This window comes from Malaclemys terrapin, chromosome 3, assembly GCF_027887155.1.
Source record: "Malaclemys terrapin pileata isolate rMalTer1 chromosome 3, rMalTer1.hap1, whole genome shotgun sequence".
NCBI lineage: Eukaryota > Metazoa > Chordata > Testudines > Emydidae > Malaclemys > Malaclemys terrapin.
In genome coordinates, this window is record NC_071507.1 from 124,324,592 (window position 1) to 124,350,652 (window position 26,061).

General features: G+C 41.4%; 1 protein-coding gene across 1 annotated transcript in view; it reads right to left on the reverse strand.

Moving 5' to 3' along the window:
* The window catches only part of SLC16A10 (solute carrier family 16 member 10), a 143,756-nt gene that overhangs the window by 29,704 nt on the left and 87,991 nt on the right, over window positions 1-26,061 (reverse strand). Inside the window, exon 3 of the mRNA XM_054023135.1 lies at window positions 22,155-22,593. Within this exon, the coding sequence (XP_053879110.1) occupies window positions 22,155-22,593 (439 nt within the window). The remainder of the gene's footprint in view (window positions 1-22,154; window positions 22,594-26,061) is intronic.

Sequence of the window (26,061 nt, forward strand, 5' to 3'; positions counted from 1 at the left end):
AGAGGTAATTCCAGCACGTCAGGTGACAGTCCCAAGGGGGTCTCTGTGACCGAACCCATCACAATAATATCATTGTCTTTATTTCTCTTTGAAGTATGTAGTAAATTACCTGTAAATGGCAGGAGATAGGCAGTTGATTTATGCTAATCTATGCAGCTAATTACCAGTGGTGCTTATGAAATAGAAGGTCTTACTTCAAAGCCACGATGATCACCTATTGTTCACCCAAGGAATATCTGCTGTCAAGAGGCTGTCAATAGCCCGCCAGAGATCTATACAAGAACTCTAGTGCCTTGATTCTGTTCTCTTATATCTGCTTAAGCTTCGTAGGGGAAGTTTGAGTCGCAAGACTGAGATTTCCAGCTCCAGCCTGGATCACCCTGATATTGGACTGTGGATTATAACTATGGAACTAATTCTGAAAGAACTTTTTGCAGTTCTAAAGCTCACCGTGTCTACTATAAAACTGAGGGGAGCTGGGTAAAGAAACTTGACAGTGCAGCCGAAGAGGATGATATCAATTACCCACTTGTCCATTGTTATAGCCCTCCATTTGTGGAGGAAATATAGCAGGCAGCCATCAAAGATTCAGGAAGAGTTGGGGATGGCATCAGTGATGGTTTGCAACTCTTGAGCGTCCTGTCAAAAGTAACCATTGGGTGGTGAATGAGGTTGGCTGGTTGATGTTGAGGTGGACGAGGCTGCATACCTTGGTCTTTGAAACTTCTGATGCTTGCACAGTGGTTCGTATGGTTGTTGGCGGAAGAAAGACTCTGGGAGAGGCCTTCATTTATACACCTGTTTGTGATATTTCCTCTTTTGGGTCCAGGGTACAAAGGCCCAGGAAGTGAAGAGTTGTCCTAGAGTCTTTTAATGAATGCAAAGACTCATCTGTATTCTCATTAAAAGAATCGGTCTTGTCAAAGGGCAAATCCTCAATAGTATTCTGAACCTCTCTGGGGAACCCTGAAGAGCAAAGCCATGATTCATATTGCATTACTATTATGGTTGCTACAGCTTGACATATGACATTGGCTGTGTCCACTGCAGCTTGGAGCAAAGTTTTGGCCACGAGTATACCCTCTTTATTAAGGGCTTGGAATTGAGCCCTATCCTCCTGAGGAATTTTATCTTTAAACTCCAAGAACTTGGACTAGTTCATAAAATAATACTTAGCTAACAGGACTAATTTATTATTCTAAACTGGAGCATAGTGGATGCAAATACTTTCCTCGCCAGCAGGTTACGGTGTTTAGAACACTTGTCTGCAGTTGTGATCTTATGGTGTTGTTGCTGGATCTTTTATTGGCTGCTTATACTACTAGGGATTTGGGGACAGGGTGGGTGAACAAAACTTCTGCACTTTTCACAGGCACGAAGTATCGTCTCTCAGTCCTTTTGAGGGTAGAGGTGTGTCGGGCTGCAGGATGTCCAGGAGCTTATGTTGCATTATCATGGATCTCCTCAAGCAGGATCTGGAGTTTAGCTGCCAGCCTTCACAAGAGTTCTTGGTATTGCCTGTGGTCAGCAGGCGGGGATGGCGAAGATAGAGTGCTTGCCTCGTCACACGAGGATGAAAAGCCTGTAGATACTGTCAGTACCGAAGGATCCAGCTCAATGTCTTCCTCCTCCATATACTCTGGCAGAGCTGTTTCCTATTATCTAGGCAAAGAGGGCTGGTGAGACTCTCACACAGATCCAGGGTGCCATGCAGAAGGATCTCATGGGCCCCAATAGTACCAGTATGATGAAAACTGGTTGTGGATAGGGGCACTTCAGTGGTTCCACAGATGATAATCCTGTTTAGGCAGAGGACAGGTCTAAGACAGTCTAGAAATCCAGTCCAACTAACCTCCCTTTGTGAATATGATGGTGTGTCCTAGACATCTGATTCACACAATGAAAAGGTCAGATCTGGTTCCATAGGTAGTACTGTCAATGCCAGTGGATGGATACTCCAACTTGTGGATGGAGAAGGGGAGTAGCTCTTTCTCCTCAAGGTGGATTCCTCCTCTGGTGTTTAAATGCCCCTCAAAAGGACTGGACCCAAAAGCAGAGGAGATTGTTGGCATGGCAGGGCGAAGATATTCTCCAAAGAGGTATAAGTCTTACTCTGTCTTGGAGTGTGAGGGGTCAGTACCATCAAATCTGGTGCCTCCATGGACTTAGTAGTCAGTAGGTCCTTACAGGATCAGACCAGTACCATTGAGAGAAAGAATGCTGTCTCAGGGAGGAAACGATACACTTGGGAGCAGTCCACGGTGGGGATCTGCTCTTGTGCCCGTGAGAGTGTTTTTTATTCTCATACTGGGACTTGTCCTTGATACCATTGGGGCATGCACAGTGCTGTAGAGGAGAGTTTCCCAGGCCTAGATCAGAGTTTGGCCTTGGTTTCATGGTTTCCTCCAGGTGGCTTCTTCCATGAGGCAGTGTTTGCGGGCATCCTGGGTGCGGAGCAGAAAGGACTTGCCGATGGAGCAGTGAGCCATGATGTGTGCCTTGTCGACCCTGTAGAGGCACTGTTGGTGCTTGTCATTCACAGAGAATGAGCACAGGCAGGAGACAGTTTTTAAAACCTGGGATCTGGGGCATAGGCCCTGGGGCAAAGGGGGAAGGCTCCCAGACAGGGAAAGGAAACTATACTAACTTAGCTAACTAACAATAGAGAAGACTATAGATAACTATGTACACTGAAGCAGAAGTCAGTCACTCTCAGGAAAAACTAAGAGCATGAAGGAACAGAGAGTTCTGACTCAGGCCATGCAGCGGCAAAAGGGAACTGGAGAGCTATCAACTCACACTACCTATTATACCCTCGGCTGCAAGCAAGAGGAGACACACTATGCACGTGTGGGTCAACGGACACTGGTAAGAAACAATTCTGGACTCGAGTGCATGGCGCGCATGCACACCCACATGTGGAATACACATAGGGATCATCACTCAAAGAAGAATCAAGTTATTGGATTTGATACAGGAATTGCTGTGTGAAATTACATGGCCTGTGTTATGCCAGAGATCACATTTGTCTCTTCTGTAACCACAATTAATCTTTTCTATGTAGGTGAACATAATGGCAGTCAACTAGCTCGATAAAAGAAGTTAACTTGGCACTGGTTTAGGGTTCAACTCATTTTCCTGCATTGCTTCTAGGCCAGTGTTGTTATTTTCCTCTAATTCCCACAGATTCTTCCCTTTTCAGTATGAAACCAACCTCACAACTTTTCTTCTGTTGTGTGCTTTATTTTGCTTAGCACTCTTTTGGGTATTCATATTTGACAGCTCTACATCCTCCTTCTTTTATAAGAATTTAGTTACTTGGGGCTTGTCTACACAAAGTTTTAGTTCACTGTAAATCTATCCCACACTAGTCAGTTGCACACTAAGTGTCCATGTGGATCCTGCTAATGTGCAATAGCAGTATGTTAGTGTGCTTTGATCTATTCCACTTTGAAATGGAACTACATCAAAGCACATTAAGTAACTGTTACTGCATTTCAACAGGATCTACACAGTTAGTCAGTGAGTGTAGCAGGCTGGAATAAAGTAGATTCACACCCCAGCTTGCTGCAAACTATATATTTCTGTTGACAAGCCCATAGGTTGTTTGCGAACAAAGTTAATCCAAAACATGTAATCCTGTCCATTTGTAATATTTCATTGCTTGCAATAATTTCAGAAGTTTATGCTCTAAATTTTTAATCTTTGATTTTATGTTGCATATACCTTTTTTGTAAGAGGAATTTAGAAGACTTCCTACTACCTATATTTGTAGAATGAGTCTGTAGTTTCCTACTCAATCTGATCAATTTATTGTTACACTTGTATAGTCGTTCAAGGAGAAGAACGATGGTCCAATGCTTAGGGTACTAGATTCAGACTTGGGAGATCTGGGTTCAGGCCCCTGCTCCACCATAAACTTCCTGTGCAACCCTGAACAAGTCACTTAGTCTTTCTGAGCCTCAGTTCCTTGTCTGTAAAATGAGAATAATAGTACTTCTCCAACTCACAAGAGTGTTGTGTGGATACATTAAAAATTGTGAGGTGGTCTGATACTATGTAATAAGGGCCATATGAGTACTGAAGACATACAAATCATAGATGGTGTGAGGGGGTGTTCACACCACAGTAGCTTTGAAAGGGTTAATGAGGCTGAGGGGAATCACATGGCCTAAATAATCCCCTGAATGATGATGGGAGCCAGCTGAGAAGCAACAGGTTAGGCTAGTATGAAGCTGGCAGCAGAAAGGGACAGGAGGAAAGAGGTCTGCAGTTATTCTCTCTGAGCCTAGGGAGAGAAGGGGAAAGAGCATTGGCCCAGAGGGAAGAGCATTTTCAGAGGAGGGTGGAGAAGGAGCCTGTTAGAGGCAACATAGGTTGCAGTCCAGAGAAACAACAGCAAGGTGTGAGACAGTGTAGACCCTAGCCGCTGGTTGTAGGGGCCCTGGGCTGGAACCCGTAGAAGAGAGTGGGCCTGGATTCCCCTACCAGCCACTGGGGGAAGCGGCACAGTCTGGACTCTGGATGGGAAGACTACTGGAGATAGTGTGTATGGAGAGACTGTGATACCCCGGAAGAGGAGGACTTTAGTGACCTGGCCAGAGGGATAAGCCACAAAAGGAGAGCACCCTGAGTTGCAGAGAGAGAGAGAGAGCGAGCGCAAGCAAGAGAGAGATGGCTGGATGAGTGGCAGAAAGGGGATGTTGGACCTGGAAAGAGCTAATCCCCCGACCAGCCACAAGGAGGCGCCCCAGCAGTGAGTGGACCCCACAACAGATGGGCAAACCTATTTGGCTAAAATAAAATAAAAACTGACCCAGACCTTGAACCAAATCTTAACCACATCCCTTTCCATTTCCTATTATATTTATAATTTCCACACAGCTCCGCACTTTCAAGCTCCCACAGGAACCAGAACCAAAGTGCCAAAATACTGGTGAAAACGATGTTCTTGTGAGATTTCTGACCCAATCAGAAGTAGAAAGATATTACAGGAAATCTTGTTCTTATGAGATTTCAAGACAAATGTTACATAACTCAAAGAGATTTATATTGTTTGGAGAAGCAAATTGTACGCTTTTCAGAACCAAATCAAATCTCTGAACCTTTTGAAATTTCTCCATCATTACTTAATATGCTACTACTTAGGATTTGTTTTCCACATGAATTATCTCACACAACTGAAATCAGCACAAATGTCCACCACAATAGTATCATTTTTGTTCCTAATTCCTGTAAAAGGCTGTAGCCAAAGATCCTTGATAAGCACCAGAAACAAGCCTGAAGTCAATAATGATCTAAGCTCAATTTTGGCAATGACAATAATCTAATTAAGTATGAAGATAAATGAAGACAAGTCAGCTGTGCTTTCCAGTTTTCAAAGACTCATGGGGAGGAAATAAAAAGGGAAGGAAATACTTTTTTTAAAATGTAATACTTTGCATTCACACATCATAAGACCAAAACAAGCATAAGGAAATGCAAATATCAGCTTTTTCATAAAAATGTATTTTGGAAACTTCCTCATGGGCTATTTCTCTCTCTCTCTTTTTTTTTTTTTTTTTTAAAGAATATGGGAAAATTGTTTAGATTAAGCACCCAAAAACCTAGGTTAGAGCTAACACCTTTTGTATAGTATTTTGTGAAAAATAAGAGCGTACACTTTTACACTTTAGTTCCAGGTCTTGAAATTGTATACACCGCTTGCTAATCAATCTTCTATCAGTGGCTTATATTTTCAAAACATTTTTTAAAAGTATGTGGTCAGAGAAACCTTAATAAATGAAATCACAATACATTAACTTCAGTATGTCTAGTTCCACAGCAGTGAAATAGTTGATAATTAACAGAACTGACACGTTCTGATTTGTTGATCCTGCATGCCTGATGAGATGAATTTACTCTTATCCTTAGACATCTGCTTGTTTTATACACCTGGGTACATCCACAACCTAAAATAAATGATTACTTCTTTCAATTGACTTTTGTTTACTTCCATTTTTGTAGGATCCAATCATTGGATTTACCTTGGAGTTTTATACTTTTTGCATTTGTGACTTTTCTTCTCTTCTGTTGCTTGTACGGAGACTATAGTTTAACTGTACTTTCATAAAAATTACTAATATGGAGGAAATATTTTGTAGGAACTGAATTTTGTTTCCTTAAGTTTTTCTACTTCGCCTTAATAAAATACAGAGAATGTGTGACTTTCAAAAGAAAAGTAGCCAAACTAACCAAGAACAAACATTGCCAGGTCAACACTGATGAATACTGGGGCAGGAATAAGTATGCAGGATAGTTACAGAACTGGACAAAGGGGGTAAATTTCACTAACCTGGGCAATCAAATTGGAGCAGATGTTGAAATCTGAAGGGAGATAAATCAAAGATTAGAAAAGCAAGTAAAGCATAGGAGCCATTGAAGAGCTGGTCCATTAGAAATAGCCATATAACCATACTGGAACTGTATAACACTAAAGCCCTTGTCAGAACTTTGTGTGGGACTGAAATGTGGTAGATAAAGCAGATGAGAAAGAAAGAGAATAGCGCTTATATTTGACAGCCATGCTTGTGGAAAAATCTGAGTGGTTTTAACTTTTTCAAATTACCTACAATATGAAGATATAGCTGTTTAACATACAATCACCTATGAGTACTGAACAACATTTGAAATGTATCTTCATATTGTACTTTCTAGGAAAGAGGCTGGTTGTAGAGCCTCTCAAAGAAAAGAAGTCATGGGTACCAAGAAAATGAATGATGCAGGAAAACTAAAAAAAAAAAATTAAAAAATGTACAACTCCTTGAACAGGAGTCAAGGGAATGAACAGGATGACAGAGACTACAGGTTTATTAATTTTTTTTTAAAAGGCAGAAATAATCTAGACAAGCCACTGAATCAATAGATAAAGGATATCTGTTTCACACAAAAATGTATATAGCTTCTGGACTTGTTTTAAAGTACATTTGTGCAGTAACATTGTTGGTTCACAAAAAGTCTTACACAGTGGAATTAATATTTGAGTAGTAAAGGAATACTGAAAGTTGTTCTTAGTGGGGTTATTTTACAATTTTCCATTTCTGTAAAGAATAGCAGTGGTGTGGAGTCTCAGACAACTTTTTGACAGACACCAGCTATTTTCTGAAAAATGTATAGAAGATTGATTTGTGTAAGGCAATTCTGCAGCTGCATTTAAAACACTAAGCCTTTTTCTAACAGAAATGAAAGCATCTTTTAAGAGTAACCTTTTCTCTGAAATAAATTTAAAGAATAAAATTCTGAGCTCTTGTGGAACAAAGTTAACTGAACTAGGAAGATAAATAATATCAAGATATAGTTTAATGGCACTATTTACCAGACATTTTTTACAAACAAAGTGTGCAACATAAGTCATGAATTCTACTTCAGTTTCACCTTCTGTAAAATGGAAACAAATATTTTTGAAATTATTAATATAAGGAAAGAAGTTATTTATTGAATAAGGAAAAGTTATTTACTTGTTCCCATAATATAAGAACTATTGGCCACCAAATGAAATTAATGGGCAGCAGGTTTAAAATAAATAAAAGGAAGTTCCTTCTTCACACAGTGCACAGTCAACCTGTGGAACTCCTTGCCTGAGGAAGTTGTGAAGGCTAGGACTATAACAGGGTTTAAAAGAGAACTGGATAAATTAATGGAGGTTAAGTCCATTAATGGCTATTAGCCAGGATAGGTAAGGAATAGTGTCCCTAGCCTCTGTTTGTCAGAGGGTGGTGATGGATGGCAGGAGAGAGATCACTTGATCATTACCTGTTAGGTTCATTCCCTCTGGGGCACCTGGCATTGACCACTGTCGGTAGACAGGATACTGGGCTGGATGGACCTTTGGTCTGACCCAGTACGGCCATTCTTATGTTTTTATGTCCTTATAATGGCATTTGGAAAAATGCTTTATGCATTATTATTTTAAGTATGCAATATTTGCAGTTGAACTCTCTCAGAAATTACCAAGCCTGCATTCAAGACATGAACTGAAAAGTTTTAAACACTTTGTTGTACTAGAAGGGAGAGACAATCATTAGGAACTAAAAGCATTTATTAACAGCCGATGTTAAACTGAACCTGCAACTTACCCATTATTTTCAAGTGATCTGCTAATTCTACAGAGGTACTCTAAAAGCTTCTAGCAACATGTCAATATTTTAAGTGAAAAGTTGGAACCTGTGAGAGCACTATAGACAATGAAGTATTTTAACAGCAGTGTAAAGATGGCATTATCATTAGGGCTCTGTATCTGTCACAGAGGTCGCAGAAGTCATGGATTCCATGACTTTCCATGACCTCTGTGACTTCTGCAGCAGCCAGTGTGGCTGACCCCAGGGCCACCCAAGCAGCTGGCCCTGGGGCCAGCTACTCAGGTGGCCCTGGGGACAGCCACACTGGCCGCTGCTGGAGCAGCTCCTGCAGCCAGCCGCTGCTCGGGTGGCCCCAGGTAGCTGGCTCCAGGGACCGCCCAAGCACCTGTGTCGTCCCCTGTCCCGTTCTCTTTCCCCCCATCCAGCAGTGATCCCGGGCGGCCGGAGCAGCCATTGGCACCCACACACACACAGTAGCCATCCCCAAGGGGGCCAGAGCAGCAGCTGGCCCTGTCCTCCCCCAGCAGTGGCCTCCTGGCTTTTCCTCCCTGCAGCAGTGGCCCCCCAAAAATTAGTCAGGGGGTATTTATAGTATAAGTCATGGGACAGGTCACGGGCCATGAATTTTTGTTTATTGCCTGTGACTTGTCCATGACTTTTACTAAAAATACCCATGACTAAATCATAGACTTAATTATTGTGAATCTACCCTATGCTCTCTGCATCGGCTGATAGTTGCTCTGAACAAATGTTGACACTATGGTGTGGTTGCTACTATAATGAGCCATACACCTTCACAGAAACATCTACCACAAATAATACTATAATTGAAGTCAGAAACGTTTCCCTGGCAGAATTCTAAACAGCACCTTCAGTAGCTCTAAATTTCTTTGAAACAGCCGGACAGAGACAGATGCTATACGAGTGGGAAGCTCTGTCTATCAGGACTATCTTTAATAGTTAACAGTGCCTTCATATTGGTGATACCTCAAAAAGTGCAGCTGCAGCATGCAGCATCAATTCAAAGCAATATGCTATTCACATGACTACACCAAGGACTAAAAACTAAGAGCAGCATTTTATAGACAATGTAGAATGCTACATATCTGCTTTCACTGCTATTACCTCACATTTTACCTAAAGTAAGATAAATTATTTTTTTTAAAAAGACAACAAGGATGACACTGGGTGGGGGAGTTACTCCTACCTGCTTTTTGGGGAGGAAGAGAGATGAGAATTTTAGTGATGGACTGGTAGACTTGGAGAACAAAGTCATTTATTTATCAATAGAAGAAGTACAACGCAAAGAAATGTCACAGGGATTAAACACACCTCCCCATAAATGTCCCTAATCAGTAGGAACTATTTCCACAGGCAAGAGTAGTTCAGTTTCCATGCTTAGTCAGTCCTTGGTCTATGCAAAGACTGCCAATAAGAAAAGTCAATTAGTGCTAAGAGTAGGGCTTTTCTGATGTGGACAATTGGCTGCTGAAAATTGAACAGCTAAATGAATTTCCCATTGGGTTCTGAACAATCATTAGATGAGAAACTGCTTTCAGTCACTACTGATTTAGGCTGCCTTTGAAATGGGAACCTAGAGGATTAAAGGTTTATTTATTCCAATAGTAATCCTTGAACTATCAATTCCCTGTAAAATAGCTTGCAATAATGTTAAAGTGCATGATAACTTTTAAAAACAATTGATATTAGTACCCCAACCCTGTAAAAATCATATCTAGGGCTTGAAAAATCCACTTGTATATTTGATCTGGATAGGAAGTGAGGTGGAGAAAGAAAAATCTCTTTTTCAATAACAGGTACCTGTGTCTGTTTCAAATTCACCAGCTCTCCCAAGCACTGGCTGATATAAGACATGAATTCCTGAGCATGGACAGCACTTTGGTAGAAATGCTAGCTAGCACATCATCTGCCTTTTACTTATTTAAATTTAGTAGTTGGGGTAGGGATTAGGACTTCTTACCATGGACATCTGATAGGCTCCCTTACCTGGTCATAGCAGCCTTTGGCTAGTAGACTTAATACTGTACCTAGAATCTTTCTGATAAACTTTTAAAGACTTGGCTAAGTCTATTATTGACTATACTGCAATAAGCTTCTCTTTTGTTTCTTACTGCTAGTTTCACACCCCGGATCCTCCTTTTTGACAGAAATCAGAAAATGTAGAAGAAAAAAAAAAAAGATATACAGCAATTCACTTTGCTAAGCAAGTGATTTTACCTGTAGATTTGTTTTCTTGGGGCTTGTACAACTAGCAGTCTGGAGGCTACGTTAGGGTTATTGCTGGCCATCCGTGACAACAGAAGAAACTCAAGAGTTTTGGCACCACTACAAGCTGTCATTTGTCCAAGTCTCAAGCCTGTATTCCAGTAGAATTTTCCAAGTATATAATTTTAAAAAATATTTGACATTATTAATAATAGTAACAATTCTATAACAAACAGAAGGCAGTATCCTCTGGTTTGGTGGATATACAAACAAGATACTACTCTTTCTTGTATGCTTGTACAGTACCTTAACCTATTTAGCAATTATTTTAGGGATGTGGATAAGCAAGCAGTATGAGCTCAAGGGTAGAGAAAAGTAAAATAGAAAAATCTGAATCTTAAATGACCTCTTTGACCAAAGGAAGCATCTGCATTATGTCTAGTAATAGAGGGCAAAACCTATACTGTTAATGTGGTGCTCTCCAACACTGATCTACTAGTGTATTTTCAAATATATTTCCATAGACTGACATTTTAAGTAAGTTTCCTTGGTATATAGTTTTACCCATTTAGCAATTGATGTCTTAAGGCTCTTAATTCTGTTTTCAAATGTTCAGTTATTAAACCACTGTCTCGTCTTATGTAATTTAAGATTTCTTTAGGATGATGAAATTTAGAGTACATGTGAAGGAGGAGGCAAGCCTAATTCAAAAAAGAGGAGGTAAATTCTGGGACAAGTTTGGGAGATACTTTCATGATAATCTGGGTTACAAAGAACTGTAAGAATGGTTTCTCTGATTCTTAAGATCAGTCTGGCCAACATAGCAACAATCAGAAAGGCTATAGCCAGCTATATCATCTTGTTCTATGATCCCATCATCTCTAACAAGTTATGCATAGGCACCTTCAGTTTACACTTTAGGAGTGCATGATATAGTGTGGGGTCTGTGGTACTGAAGAGCAGCACTAAACCAATGCACCAGCATCATGTTGAGGGTAACATTGCTGGAAATGAAGTGGAAGACTGAAGGCCTGATCTACAGGAAATGTAATCTCAATCCAATCTGTCAAAGTGCCTTCCTGTCCCGTAGTTCTGGAGCCAGAGGTTAAAGATAATTAAGAAAAGACAGTTACCTTTTCCGTAACTGGTGTTCTTTGAGATGTGTTGCTCATGTCTGTTCCACAATAGGTGTGCGTGTTCGCCATGTGCACCGGTGCCGTAAATTTTTCCCTTAGCAATACCTGTAGGGGAGCGCCCCTAGCGACCCCTGGAGTGGCGCCACCATGGCACGGTATAAGGGGCGCTGCGCGCTCCCCCCATCCCCAGTTCCTTCTTGCCGGAAAACTCCGACAGTGGGGAAGGAGGGTGGGATGTGGAATGGACATGAGTAACACATCTCAAAGAACACCAGTTATAGAAAAGGTAACTGTCTTTTCTTCTTTGAGTGATTGCTCATGTGCATTCCACAGTAGATGATTCCCAAGCTATACCTGTTGGAGGTGGTTAGGAGTTCACAGACACTCGGGACGGAGCACTGCTCTGCCAAACCCGGCGTCCGCCTGGCCTGGGAGACGATCGTATAATGCGAGGTGAACCTGTGCACCGATGACCATGTTGCAGCTCTACAAATGTCCTGAATAGGGATGTGAGCTAGAAAGGTGGCTGACAAGGCTTGCGCACTTGTTGAGTGTGCTCTTACAATTGGTGGTGGGGAAACTCCCACCAGATCATAACAAGTACGGATACATGAAGTGATCCAGCTGGAGAGCCACTGAGTAGAGATCGCAGACCCTTCATTTGTTCAGCAATGGCAACAAACAGCTGTGTAGTCCCCAGCGCCTGGTCCCCTTCTGAATGCGGGGCCAGGGAGAAGCGCTCCGCTGACCCCCTCCTGGGGGGTTAAGAGATGGAGGCTAATGGTCTGTCTGACGCCCTGGCTACCGAGCGAGCCACCTGCGGGGTCTGCATCGGGGCCCATGGGGTCCACTGGTACCAGGACACTGGCCAGGGAGCCTGGTGCCATTGCATTTGCTGCAGCACTGTCGGAGCAGGCTGCCCCGCCAGACTCATCTGGTCCACTGCCGGCTCTGAGGGGAGGCTGGGCTGGTGCACGAATGACCGCTATCCAGGGATGGGGATGAGTAGTGGTGCCGTGAGCGGTGCCGGGCCCGAGACCGTGAGTCCGGTATACAGGAGCAGGAATACCATCTGTAGCGGCTGCTCCGCAAACAGCTCCATCAGGCAGATCTGTGGCGGCCGGTTGCCGGCGATCTACGCCTGGGGCTGCGGGAGCTGAGCCGTGCCAGGGATCGCAACGGGGACGAAGAGCGCCAGTAGTGTCGACATCAGTACCACAAGGGGCTATGGCGGCTTCTCAGAGTTGGCAACCTCCGGTGCTGTCAGTCCTAGTCCCGGCAGGGCATGCTCTGACCTTGAGGCCTGCACTCCCTAGATGTGGAGTGGTGCCTCGAGTCCCTGTTGCTCGACACCCAGCCAGACAATTGGGTGGAGGTCAGCAGAGACTGGTGCGAGCTGCGAGCGGGGTGGTCATTCAGTGAAGAGTGGCGTGGGGATCCTTCCCGTGACTGTAAGCGGTACCGCCCGGGTGGCGACTGCGGTGGTCCGAGCGCTGGTTTGCCTCTGGACCGGGGAGCTGCTGGGGTCGATGCAGTTGGTATCGGAAGAGACATTATGTCTCGAGCCGCCTGTAGGGCCTCCGGCATGGAGGGCACCTGTATGTGGCCACTGGCATCCGAGGAGGTCAGCTCAGAGTGGGCTGGGCTACTCTGCTCTACCCAAGTCAGAGGCCGCAAGGGCAAGGGGGATCGAGAGCTGCCCAGTGCAGGTCTAAGCTTGCCCCCAGCGTTGTTCCGGTGTCTTGACGGAGAAGATCGCTTCTTCGTCTTCTTAGAGCATCCTGTGGATGGGGAGCGGTGCCGGCTGGTGGAAGGCACCACTGGGTCGCCGCACACCGATGCTACAGTGCTCGGTGCCGACTCGGAGCGGTGCAGCGGTGTCGGGGTCAGGGCCAACTTCATCAATATGGCTCAGAGCTGTATATCTCGCTCCTTCTTAGTCCAGGGCTTAAACAATCTGCAAATTTTGCAGCGGTCGCTGACGTGGGTTTCTCCAAGACAGCGTAAGCAACTAGTGTGCGGGGGGGCATAGGCCGTTTACAAGTGCCGCACGACTTAAAGCCCGGGGCATGCCCTGACCCAGGCGCAGTTATTACAGGCTCTTCTATATATATACATATACACACACACACACACACATATACTTTTAAAACTACAGGTACTAACTATCCACAGAACTAAACAACAGTCCAAACAGGGAAGGCTACAGAGAAGAGCTGGAGCACAGCAGTTCCAAAGCACCGTCACTGGCGGCAAAAAGGAACTGGGGGTTGGGAAGTGTGCAGCGTCCCTTATACTGCGCCATGGTGGCGCTACTCCGGGAGTTGCTAGGGGCGCTCCCCTACGGGTACTGCTAAGGGAAAAACGTCCGGTACCGGTGCACGGGGCGAGCACACACACCTACGGTCGAATGGACATGAGCAATCACTCAAAGAAGAAATTAAACTAGGTCTCTGACATAGGATCCAATTGTTGTTGTTGAATATGCTTGAGCAGAACAGGAAAGTAATTAATTAAATAGCCCATGCAATGAGGTATGATTCCAGTATCTTCCAGAAGACAACAGACTAAACAATGCATACAATGCTATGGTATCAGTGCATCAGTAATCATGCTGATCGTCTCATTAGTTCCTTGTACTCTCCCATCTGTCTATCTGAATCCATCTGCTGTCTCTTGTCTTATAGTTGGATTATAAGCTCTTTGGGGAGGGAGAGATCAACTTTTTGTTCTGTTTGTTCGCTCAGCGCCTAGCAAATGGGGTCCTGGTCCATAATTAGGGCTCCTAGGCATTGTGGTAATACAAATAAATAAATGCAGCTATTTGAAATGATGCTGTCTTCCTATTAGGTCTAGCAAGAACATCATTAATTATTCAGGAAACATCTTGAGACTGACAACTCTCCTGAACTCCTTTATCCCTTAGATTTTCTTCCCATGTAACCTTACCTACTAGTTATCTAAGTTTGTTGAGGCTTTTTTGAAGTTCACTGTCCTCATTCTACTGTTCTCATTCCTTCCTTTCCTTAGGGTATATCTACACTACCCGCCGGATTGGCAGGCAGTGATCGATTCAGCAGGGGTCAATTTATCACATCTAGTCTAGACGCAATAAATCGACCCCCGAACGCTCTCCCATCAACTCCTGTACTCCACCACCGGGAGAGGCGCAGGCAGAGTCGACGGGGGAGCGGCAGCAGTCAACTCACCGCAGTGAAAACACCATGGTGAGTAGGTCTGAGTACGTTGATTTCAGCTACGTTATTCACGTAGCTGAAGTTGCGTAACTTAGATCGATTCTCCCCCCTCCCCTACAGTGTAGACCGGGCCTTAGACTCATGAAGCTTGAAGATTTTAGGATCACTTTCACCCAAGTTGCCTTCCTCATTCAGTTCGCTACCAATTTCTCTCTGTTAGTCAGAATCAAGTCTAAAATGGCTGCCCTCCTGGTTTCCTCTTTCACCTTCTGAAACAAGAAGTTGTCTCTTCTCCCTCCCCCGCAACACTTTTCATGAACGTACTGGACTTTCTGTGATTTGCTGTATTATTTTTCCAACAGATATTTTGGTAGTTAAAGTCTTCTAGGTCTTGTGTTTTGAATGTGTTATGTTTCCTAGAAATGCTTCATCCACCTTCATCCTCCTGTTTTGGTTATTTCTACTAGACATCTAACATGATGTTGCCCCCGATTTTTCCCCCTTTTATCTTCATTCAGACACATGCAACTGGCCTTCCTCAGAGCTCCTTCTGGACCTCGGAACAAGTTCATACATTCTAGTACAACGCAACACTTTCTCCCTTTTCCTCTGTCTGTCCTTCCTGATTAAGCTATACTCCTCTATAGCAATATTCCAGCCATAATATTTATCCCACCAAACCTCTGTGGTGCCAATTAAGTAATAATTTTGCTTGTGTACTAAGAATTCCAGTTATTCCTGTTTATTCCCCATACTCTTTGCATTTGTGAATAGACAGCTAAGATCTTGAGCAGATTCTCCACTGTTCTCCCTCTTGTTTCTTCTATGATCCTATTAGAATTTATCATTCCTCTCCACCTCACCTTCCACCCCTCTGTCAAAGTCACTCTTTTATACTTACAGTTGGACTTTTGTCACCACACCTCATCCCAAAGCCATGTCCCATTTAATTTAAAGACATAAAACAGCTATGCACTGTAATTAATTGTAACTTTAAATAGTAAATTGTTTGACAGTATAAGAGTTTAAATATAAGGGCTTGTAAACTATTAATTAAATGTATTTGACAAATTCTACTAGCATTAATGTGATGCATTTGCTGAATATAATTTTGGATACCACAACAAATTATCAAATAAACTATCTGAAAAATACCAGTGAGTTTCATCAGATAATTATGCAGTACTGTTTGACCAGCCCTACTTAATCCATCCCTTCCCTTTGTTAAAACTGCTTTGCCTGTCTTTACTTCACTTCTTTCATCCTGTATTAGACAGCAACACAGATTTTTCTGCAATTTTCTCTACTACTCCTCTTTCCTTTTCCCTACATTGCATTCTCTACCTCCTGACATAGATTTCCCTCTCCTTTTTCCATTTCTCCCCCAACACTTATCTCAGTAACATACTTCTCATTTCTAATTTATCCCATCATCTCTCTCTCTCTTGCCCAACTACCAACATGACAATCCATGCAAATCCAAACAAATCAAAACAAAGGGCTAGGAAATTTTACTGATACCCAATAACCAAAGGACTAACCCTACTAGCCACAGATTGATACAAAACATGGGGTGAAGCTGGGATGGAGACCCTTTCAAGGGGCAACATCAAGGTAAGAAGCCAGCCTCCATATCCCTCCAACTGTTGGGAAAAGGGAAGATGCTGAGATTTGTTTCAGGGTGTTAGTCTTACACTCTGCTTGTGAACTCCCCATTTTTTGTATTAGCCTCAGGTTAGAAGTCGTCAGATAATTTGAAGCCACTCTCCCCACCTCTCTCTGGCCGCTGGAAGAGAGAAGGAGCATTTCTTCAATTTCCTACTAGCATCTCTTGGCTGCCAGAGTGTGTGGGATTTGCTGCTGCTTAACTGCTCTTCCCCTCCACTCCCCCCTAGGCTGTTGAGTGTGTGGGTTATCCACAGTGCTCTATGCCTCTCAATTTGCTCCTGCAAGGGGGGGAGGGGGTTCTGTTACTATAACCATTCCCCAACGCATTTTTAAGTTCCTATCCCTAATAATAATTCAGGCTGCAAGTTTGTCATGGAAGTCATGGAAATCACAGATTTTCTGTGCCCTCCATGACTTCTGCAGCAGCTGATGAGCCTGGCCTGGGGGCCGCCTGAACAGCTCAGGCAGTCCCTGCACCAGCCGCACCAGCTGTTGCTGGGGCAGTCTCGGACCACTGTGCCCCCGTTGCCCCAGCAGGAGTTTGGGGGGGGGGGGCCTCCCTTGAAACGGTGACATCCCCTCCCCCTGCTCCTAGGTGGAGGCACGGCCAGGGGTCTCTGCACGATTCCCCCGCCTGCAGGGGCCACCCCCCAGCTCCTATTGGCTGCGTTTCTTGGGGTGGAGGCAGCACGCAGAGCTGCCTGGCCACACCTCTGCCTAGCATCTGAGGGAGGGGGATGTCACCAATTCCAGGGAGGCACAGAGCCGGGTAGGGAGCCTCGCAGCAGGGCCTTTCCTGGCAATTCTGGGGCCTTACACAGCCTTCCCCCCTCCCACTGAGGGGGGGAGGCCTCTGCAGGGGGGCTGGCCCCAGGCCTCCTTGGGAGGGGTCGGGCTTGCTTGGGGGGCAGCGGGGGAACTACCCCCCAGCACTCACCGGCAGCGCTGCTGGGTCTGGGTCACTGCATTTCCCCGCCACTGGTGAGTGCAGGCCCAGCCCTGCTGCAGAGCTCAGTGGAGTGGGGGTGGGGCTGGGGCGTAGCGGGGTGGAGCAGGGCGGGGGGCCTGGGGAAGAGCCAGAGCAGGGGCTGGAGCAGCACACAGCTGCGCAGGGCACCAGGAAATTTGATGCCCCACATTTTCCGGTACCCCATGCAGCTGCGTACTTTGCGTATGGGTAAGAACAGCCCTGCCTGCCAACCCCGCTACCCCACCCCCAGCACCAGCAGAGGTGCCAGGCTGCACTCCCTTCCCTCCCCCCAGCATCTGCAGCGCACCCCATAGCTGCCCCTCCCCCCCCCCAAGATTTAGTCAGGGGTATATAGTAGAAGTCCTGGACAGGTCATAGGCTGTGAATTTTTGTTTACTGCTTGTGACCTGTCCAGGACTTCTACTAAAAATACCCATGACTAAAATGTAGCCTTAGTAATAATTCCTGTGTCTTATCCACTGTTTGTGTCTCGATCTCCAACAATACAGCAAAATGAAATTGACCTCATTCTTAGTTTCATTGCTGGCCAGAAGGATTTGAATGACAGCTGTAAACTCACAAAACTGTAGTCAGTTTTCATTCTGCTGCAGTTATTTTCTTAACCAGATGAGCTAGAAACATTTTTTTTTTTTAAACAAAACCTTAAACACCTCTACCGCGATATAACGTTGTCCTCGGGAGCCAAAAAATCTTACCGCGTTATAGGTGAAACCGCGTTATATTGAACTTGCTTTGATCCACCGGAGTGCGCAGTCCCGCCCCCCTCGGAGCGCTGCTTTACCGCATTATATCCAAATTTGTGTTATATCAGGTCGCGTTATATTGAGGTAGCGGTGTATTCTGCAGAAAGTGACAGCACTAACCCAGGCAAGTACATAAATCTGCAAATCATTTTTTCTATAATTCTTACTAGCACATATTTTAAACTGATCCATGTTTGTTAGGGATTATTTAAACAGACAGATATTCATAAATTGACCATCCATTTAACTCCAGGGGGATCAAAAGACTGCACGTGTGTATCTTATGATGTTACAACATTTGGATTTGGTCAAAAGAGTTATTGGGAATGGAGGAGTCCTTTAGGCTTATATGTAAAATAATTATCATAAAATATATCTTTCACAAATGGGTACTCTTTCAGGTACATATTAAAACACTCTGCTTTCTGATCAATGATCCAAGCCCAAGGTTTAGAAAAGTTTACCGATCCTGAAAGCATACGTATTACACTGCTTTGACAATGGATGTAGCATTGCTTATTCACAAAACATTAAGATTTTAGCATAAATTTAGCATTTATTGCTGGCTTGCTTCCTCCTGACTTTCTTTGCTTCTGACATGACTAGAACCAGAGATTAATCTACTATGGTGTTTGAATGCCAGGTTTTCTGAAATGCTAGTGATCATCAATTGAAGTGTTTAATTCAGAACCATCAAATTTTGCATGTAGGTAAACAGATATTACATTGATAAGATCCATAAAAATACCTATACAGTAATAAATCACAGTTATATAGACTATACTGCTCTTTCCCCTCGCCTCCCATTGTTTGTGATTCACTTGTCACATCTTGCCTTAAACTATAAATTCTACAGGGATGGGACTGTCTCTTTGCAAAACACCTACTACAAATGGGGTCTTGATCCCTATTGGAGTCTCTGGGTGCTAATACAATATAAATAATAATTTAAGATACAGATTTCCATCCAAAATTTTGATTCCTTAATCCAAATGTTTAAAGGAGAAAAGTGTAAAACAGGCAGAAGACTTCCCCATTTCTTTCAGTAACAATCTGTTAAGTAAAAAAAGAAAGAATTTGTTTTGCACTGGAATGGAACGATTGTTTCCAAGTGTTGGATGCTGTTTAGGACTGATTTTCCTTGCAGGTTTACAGGCAAAGCAGAGAGTACAACAAATTAAGGATTTTATGAAAACTCTATTAAAAGAATGCTTGGGTTTTTTTCTCTGGATCATTTGTCAGTTATTCTGATAGTGTAAATTCCTCAGAAATGGAGAAGTTTCCCCCTACATGTGGTAGATTGACCAAACCTATTGAAATTCATAGCATTTTAATATTACTGAGATGTTAAATTAAGGCAGGTTATGTTTCTAGATATTTGTACAAAAGATCCAAATATTGGGTTTTAGGATATCACATGGGAGGAAACCCTTGATATTGCCATTTCAAGATCATTTTATAAATCTTACATTTTATACCTACCTTTACATAACTCTTTCCAAGGCATCAACAGAAAGTATAATACCATTAAAAGCAGCATAGATCACAAGTTGCTTTTTTATACTGGATCCCTATCCCTCAGTTTGAGCCATAAATTACCCCTATATGATATAGAAGAGACCATACTGCAAAAGCCAACCATCTATATATGAAAGCACATAATAAACAGAATAAGCTATTTTAAATCAGTAAGCTGTGTCTTTTCCCCCCCAACTCTACTTGTGGGTTCAATCAAATCTTGGGCCCAAGCAACACCCATTTACAAGCATCCTAATAGAGCTGAGAATCTCTTATGCAGTACTTTTGGCTAGTTAACGGATTGTCATAATTTTTGCCTGTATTTTGTATAACCCAATTTACCTTAGTGATGGCTGATATGTTAACTTTGTCTTTCAGAATTCTGAAGAAGTTTTAAGGTGTGTTTAGTAATTTTCATGTATTTGGTTATTGCTAGTTCCTCACACATACAAGGAAAGCATCAAATTAGATTTTTTTTTAATTTATTTTGCTTGCCTCTTGAGCTCTGTCATTTACTGGAGCAGCTGGAAAACTCAAAGCGAACAGAAGTCCAGTGCCTCACTATTTCTGCCTGATGTGGTATCTAGTCTGCAATTACACTACATGGGATTTGTTTAAAAAAGGATTTACTCACTATTTTGAAGAAATACAGTCTACATAAAAATAGGCACACAGTAAAACCATTAATAATACAATTATAACGAAGTAACCAAAAACAAGTCACAATTTTTGGTCAATCAAAAATTCAAATAATTGCCTGCTTATAATACATTAATTTAATACCAGCAGTGACATTTTTCATGCAGAACCATTTCATGTATTTGATGCATTCACTGCCACAAAGTGATACAACATCATGACATCATAATTTGTCACCCACTATGTTGTATATAGGCATATTTTAAATAAAACTCTTTTTGCATCAAGTTACTTACTTATGTCAGACAAATTAATGAAAACTGAAGCAATCCTGATTTTTTCCATGATAGATGGCAAACCTAGTAGTGGCTGCTTTTATCAAACATTCTTAGTGTGAATTTGCTGAAGAGGCTGTGGAATGGAGTAATCAATTCATCCCTTCGGATTCATTTCTTTTAAAGATATGCCTACACTACAGATGCTACAGTGGCATACCTACGGCACTGAACCTATGCCGCTGTAATGCATATGCTTCCGACATCGATGGAAGGGTTCTTACAAAGTGTAGTTAATCCATCTCTCTGAGAGGTGGTAGCTATGTCAACAGAAATTTCATCGACCTACCCACTATTTCATCAACCTACCCATGTCTGCACTAGGGGGTTAGAATTTTTTCGCAGCCCTGAGCATGGCAGCTAGGTGAATCTAATTTTTTTTTTTTTAAGTGTAGAGCAGGCCTAAGTCCTTTGCTTTGCAAGTCCATCACTTCAGGCTCGACAGCCCCAGTTAGGACACTGCTCAAAAATAACTCACTAAGAAATGTGATGCTTGGCCAGTTGGATGAAGTTCATATAAGGTGCCTCCAAGTTGCACCAAATATCATTAGAGTAAGAACTTTGTAGGCGGAGAAGAAGGTGAAGGAGCAGTAATTTTTTTTGCTGTAGAGACAAAGTAACTGAAGTACATGCACAAGATGTAGATGACGGACAACTTCTATGGCACCATAGCTCCAGGTTCTATTAGTTATTGTAGAGATAGGAACTATCCTAATGGAGCACTAACCCTGGCAGTTATAAACCCATGAAAATGGGAATGGGAATGTTATTACTGTAGTTATACGAAATTTGGAATTTCCTTTTTCATATTTATTATTACGAAATTTCAAAGGGAAAGGCAAGATATAGCCCAAATATTTTACTTCTAACAAAACTAGCAAATAATTATTAAAAAATTGATGTACTGGCAGTGCAAATTTTTAGCAAAGCTCTAGTTAATAATACTGCTGACATATCAATCAAAATGGGAAATTAAGCATGGACTAGAAATCAACTTTTTTCAGCAATATATTTTAATTCTTTCATTACATTCATGATCAAAATCTCCCTATTTTGTTATCTGCAGGAGTGTTTTTTATTAAAGTATCCAATAAATCCAAAGCATAATATTTGTATATTCTAAAGTATATTCTCAGTACTGCTCTGAACTCTAATATGCAACATCCAGTCACTATCCTCACTCAAATGATACATAAATATACAGTGTAATTGGCAAAGTTTACTGTTCAGGGCCTTAAAAAAAACTAAACAATTTTGTTCAGTCAATAGTACAAAATTCATTTGAAGTGAAACAGAATACTACTCAGAGGCTTTCTTGTGCAGTTAAAATACTTTTCCTTTTCCCCCTCTATACAACCTCAGGGGAGAAAATAAGGAACTAAAAATTAAACTGGCTCCAGACTAAGAGAGTGTAAAGATTGACAGCTAGAATGTCTCCTAATTGCAGACAACATTAGAACACAAGCCACGTGATCCTCCACAGTACAACTTTGGTGTTAGATATTCCTAATACCAGTGATTTTCAGAATATAAAGGGAATAGATTTTTTAAATAAACTAAACATAGTAAAAGATGTGCACTTACCAAGTGAACATAAGGCACAAAGTATCCAAAAAGTGCAGCAGGGATTCCAAAAGCCCAGATTCGATAACCCGTAACCTTGAAAATGGAGAAACTGAAAATCTTCTTTGCAGGAGGAAATCTCAACATGCCCTTCTTTCCACCCTCTTTGTCACTTGCACTGGAAATGAGGGGTTTGTAAGTGAAGCCAGCCAGGAAAAGAACAAACATAAGGATGCACAGGACCCTTAAAGTGTTGTACAGGCCAACTGAATCAATCAACACTCTTAAAAGGAAAGGCAGTGACACAGTGAACAAGCTGCTGCCGGCAGTGACGATGCCATTCACTAGTCCAAGGCGCTTCTTGAAATAGTGCCCCAGAATGACCAAGGATGGCTGGTATGCAAATGAACAACCACAGGCAAATAAGATTCCATAGGTGAAATACAGAGGTTCAATGGTGCTATATGAAAAGAAAAAAAGGTTGAAAATTGCATTAGTATGTTACATGCAACACTGTGAATGCTCATATTCAACAGTTACATATAAAAGAGTTAATCTTCCAAATATGTGATTGCAGAATAAAATATTACACCTCTACCCCGATATAATGCGACCTGATATAACACGAATTCGGATATAATGCAGTAAAGCAGTGCTTGAGGGGGGGGGGCGGGGCTGCGCACTCCAGCAGATCAAAGCAAGTTCGATATAACGCGGTTTCACCTAGAACACGGTAAGATTTTTTGGCTCCCGAGGACAGCGTTATATCGGGATAGAGGTGTAATATAGTTTATACTTATTTACGTAGAAGTAAATTCTATCAACTCAAGCACACAATAGTTAAGTGGGAAAATCAGAGAATATTTCATAATCTTTCATTGACCAGATCTGATTGAAAGTACACTTAATATTCTTTAAGAGATATTTTCAGGTCAAGTTAGACCAAAAACATAAGTTCAGTAACATCTGTGGTTTATTTGTTTTTAAATCCAATAAAAATACTATTTTGTTTGGATTTAAGCATTTCCCTACTATGTTTGCAACCCAAACTTTGCAACATTATGAGAATGCTTGAGGGCCAAAAAGTGAACTGGATGTCTATTTTTATGGTCCACAAAGAAAGTACAATAATGAAAGAAGTAAATGAACACTATTAATTGTGAGGAATAAAACTAGAAAATTATTTCAAATTTTAGTATAATGGGTTATGTATAACTGGTCAGATTTTGTTAAGTATGATTTTTCACCTGACAACATCCCTTTAACCATAACAAAATATTCAAAGTTATTTCACTTTTCTACATCAGTGTTTTCCAGTATTTATATTTACATATACAGGTATAGTACAGGCCAAAAAAAGTAATGGGAAAAATCTATTAAAAGAGAACGACAATCTTACTCCAGTTTATATTAGGAACGAGCAGCACTATGATTTGTTCCTTGTGGCAGAGATTTCCACCACAAAATACAATGAAGTGAGAACAGAGCCATTCTCTTGCTACACAAGTAAGATTAGGCTGCCACCAAAAAGATTCATGCACCAGAGAATATGGATATAATTAATAAAGAGAATACAAGCAAAGTAATGAAAATATATTTTCATCTCCAGGAGATTGAGACAGCTGCAACACAGAGGAGCAGGGTGGATTTGATTTAAATTAAATTGATTTAAATCACTAGTCAGGAAGACTCGATTTAATCATGGTTTTCTACATAAAAGTGCATTCTTGTTGGTTGTTATAACCTTAATACATATTCTTCACAACGCAGAGATAGATGTAGGTTTCATTTTTAAAAGGTACACACTATACATTTTTAAACAGTGATTTATTTTGAAAACTTTTCAGATTAGTTTTACAGCTATATCAGAAAATGAATGAATGTTTGGTTATTTCATTTATCAAAGGTAATTGAAGCATATATTTATGAAGTCATTGGGAGGTGAACTATCTCCAATTCAACAGGTTAATCATTAGTATTTGGAGGATTTTCTTGCCATGCTGTATTAGGAGGAGAACATCAACAGACAGACATTTAAATGGTTTTATTTAACTAAAACAACAACATTAAGTATTCTGGATTTTTTTCTTCAACCGCAAACATATAATATTTTAACAAAACAAGCATATGTCCCTCGCTTCTCACATTTATCTCCAGACTTCTTCTCCTTGTCCAGATCTATTCCGCCCCCAACAATCTTCTAATTCATTGAACTTTTTGAAACTTTGTTCTTTTAGAGAAAGGTAAGGGATTGACTCTGTGTACACAAATTTGCAGCGGGACAATAGAGTTGAGGTCTGTTATTTCTCTGTTATTATTTATTTATTTAAAACATTTGTGCTGTTAACAAGCATGTCTGTAGACACAAATCCACAGTTTGAGGACTGCAAAACTGAGCATCTCTGATGGTATCTTCTAGACTGAGCAGAGTCCCATTGGGTAGATACAAAGATTAACCTAAATTAATCTATACAGAAGCCTGTGGAACCCCATAAGATTGGGTCCCTAATCCATGAACTATTGGAACTCATTTAGAAAAATTTTCTTAAACATTACATGAATATATTGTCTCATACTATAGAATTAGAATTTATAATCCCTATTCCATGATGAGATATCTTTGAGCTATAATGTATCTATCTTTAGATAAAATGCTTTTCGAAGAAAAAACCTATCAAAAAAATCCAACTTAAATTTAAAAAAAATCAGATTTTTTTTTTTTTTTTTTTAAATCATTGATTTTTTCCCACCCTGCAGAGGAGAGATTACAATAGTGAATTCCGCATTAGAATTCTGTTAGGGAGTCAAGTACTCTCTGTTAGAAGTCAAGTACCAAGCTCTTATTTCAGGAGGTTGTCTAGACAAGGATGAAAGATGCATTTTACAAAACAGTTCGTTAACACATTTTAAGTAAAACTTTTAAAAACTATAGTGCAGACAGAGCAAATTGTATTTTAAAATATGAAACCCAGTGGCAGTGAACCCTAGAATTTTAGAATGTATTAGTTAAAACACATTGGCTAACATGTTTTTAAAATACCTAGACTAGGATAAAAGGTGTAAGCCATAAGAGGACAACTACAGTTGGGATAGTACTGGCCTGCAAAAAACATTAATATACTCTGAGGACTATGGGTCTTGGAATTATTATATTAAAATCAAACAGGAGAGTCCGATGGCACAATACATCTTATCTGTGTTTGTTAATAAAGTTTTTTGTTCCTTTCCTTCTGCCAAAAGATGGCAACCTAATCTTTTGTAAATAGATGTATTCAGGGCCTGGTGTTCTATGCGGTATCTTAGAACTAATACTGTTCTTCAGTCTGTAAAATGACTCATGCCTACGATCTAATCAAAAAGTAGACCAAGGCATAATTTAGTAGTAGAAAAGTACAGTATGTATTTGCTCTAAAAAAATGAAACGACATGCAGCCATTAAACGTGGCTATAATTTACTGATTGTGTTACATCTGTTCTTTTTAATATGAAACCTATCCATGAAGAGGCAAAAATTTAAAATGTATGCATGTAGCAGAAATGTTTTACTATATGTATGTTGTGTGTATTTGTTAACTCTTTCAAAGGAATCTAACGCTGGAGATATGATTTACCATTTACAAAAGTGGTTCTGGTTTGTCATTATCAGATTATACCCCTTTCGGTGCTTTATTACTTTCTCTTTAATTATTTTCTCAGTTATTTTTCACTGATTGATGGTCATAAAAATCAATCATGTCTTATTTGTTTACTATTTCTTCTTATCTTGCTGCTGTTGGTTACCTTTCCTGCAATATGGGTCACAGATTGATCTGCAGAACTTAGAGCAGCAAACTTTTTATTATGGGTAGTAAATTGTGCAAGTATTCCCTCTCTGCACACACACACTCTCACTTTTCCCCACCTAAAGTACCTTATTAGTCAAACAGAA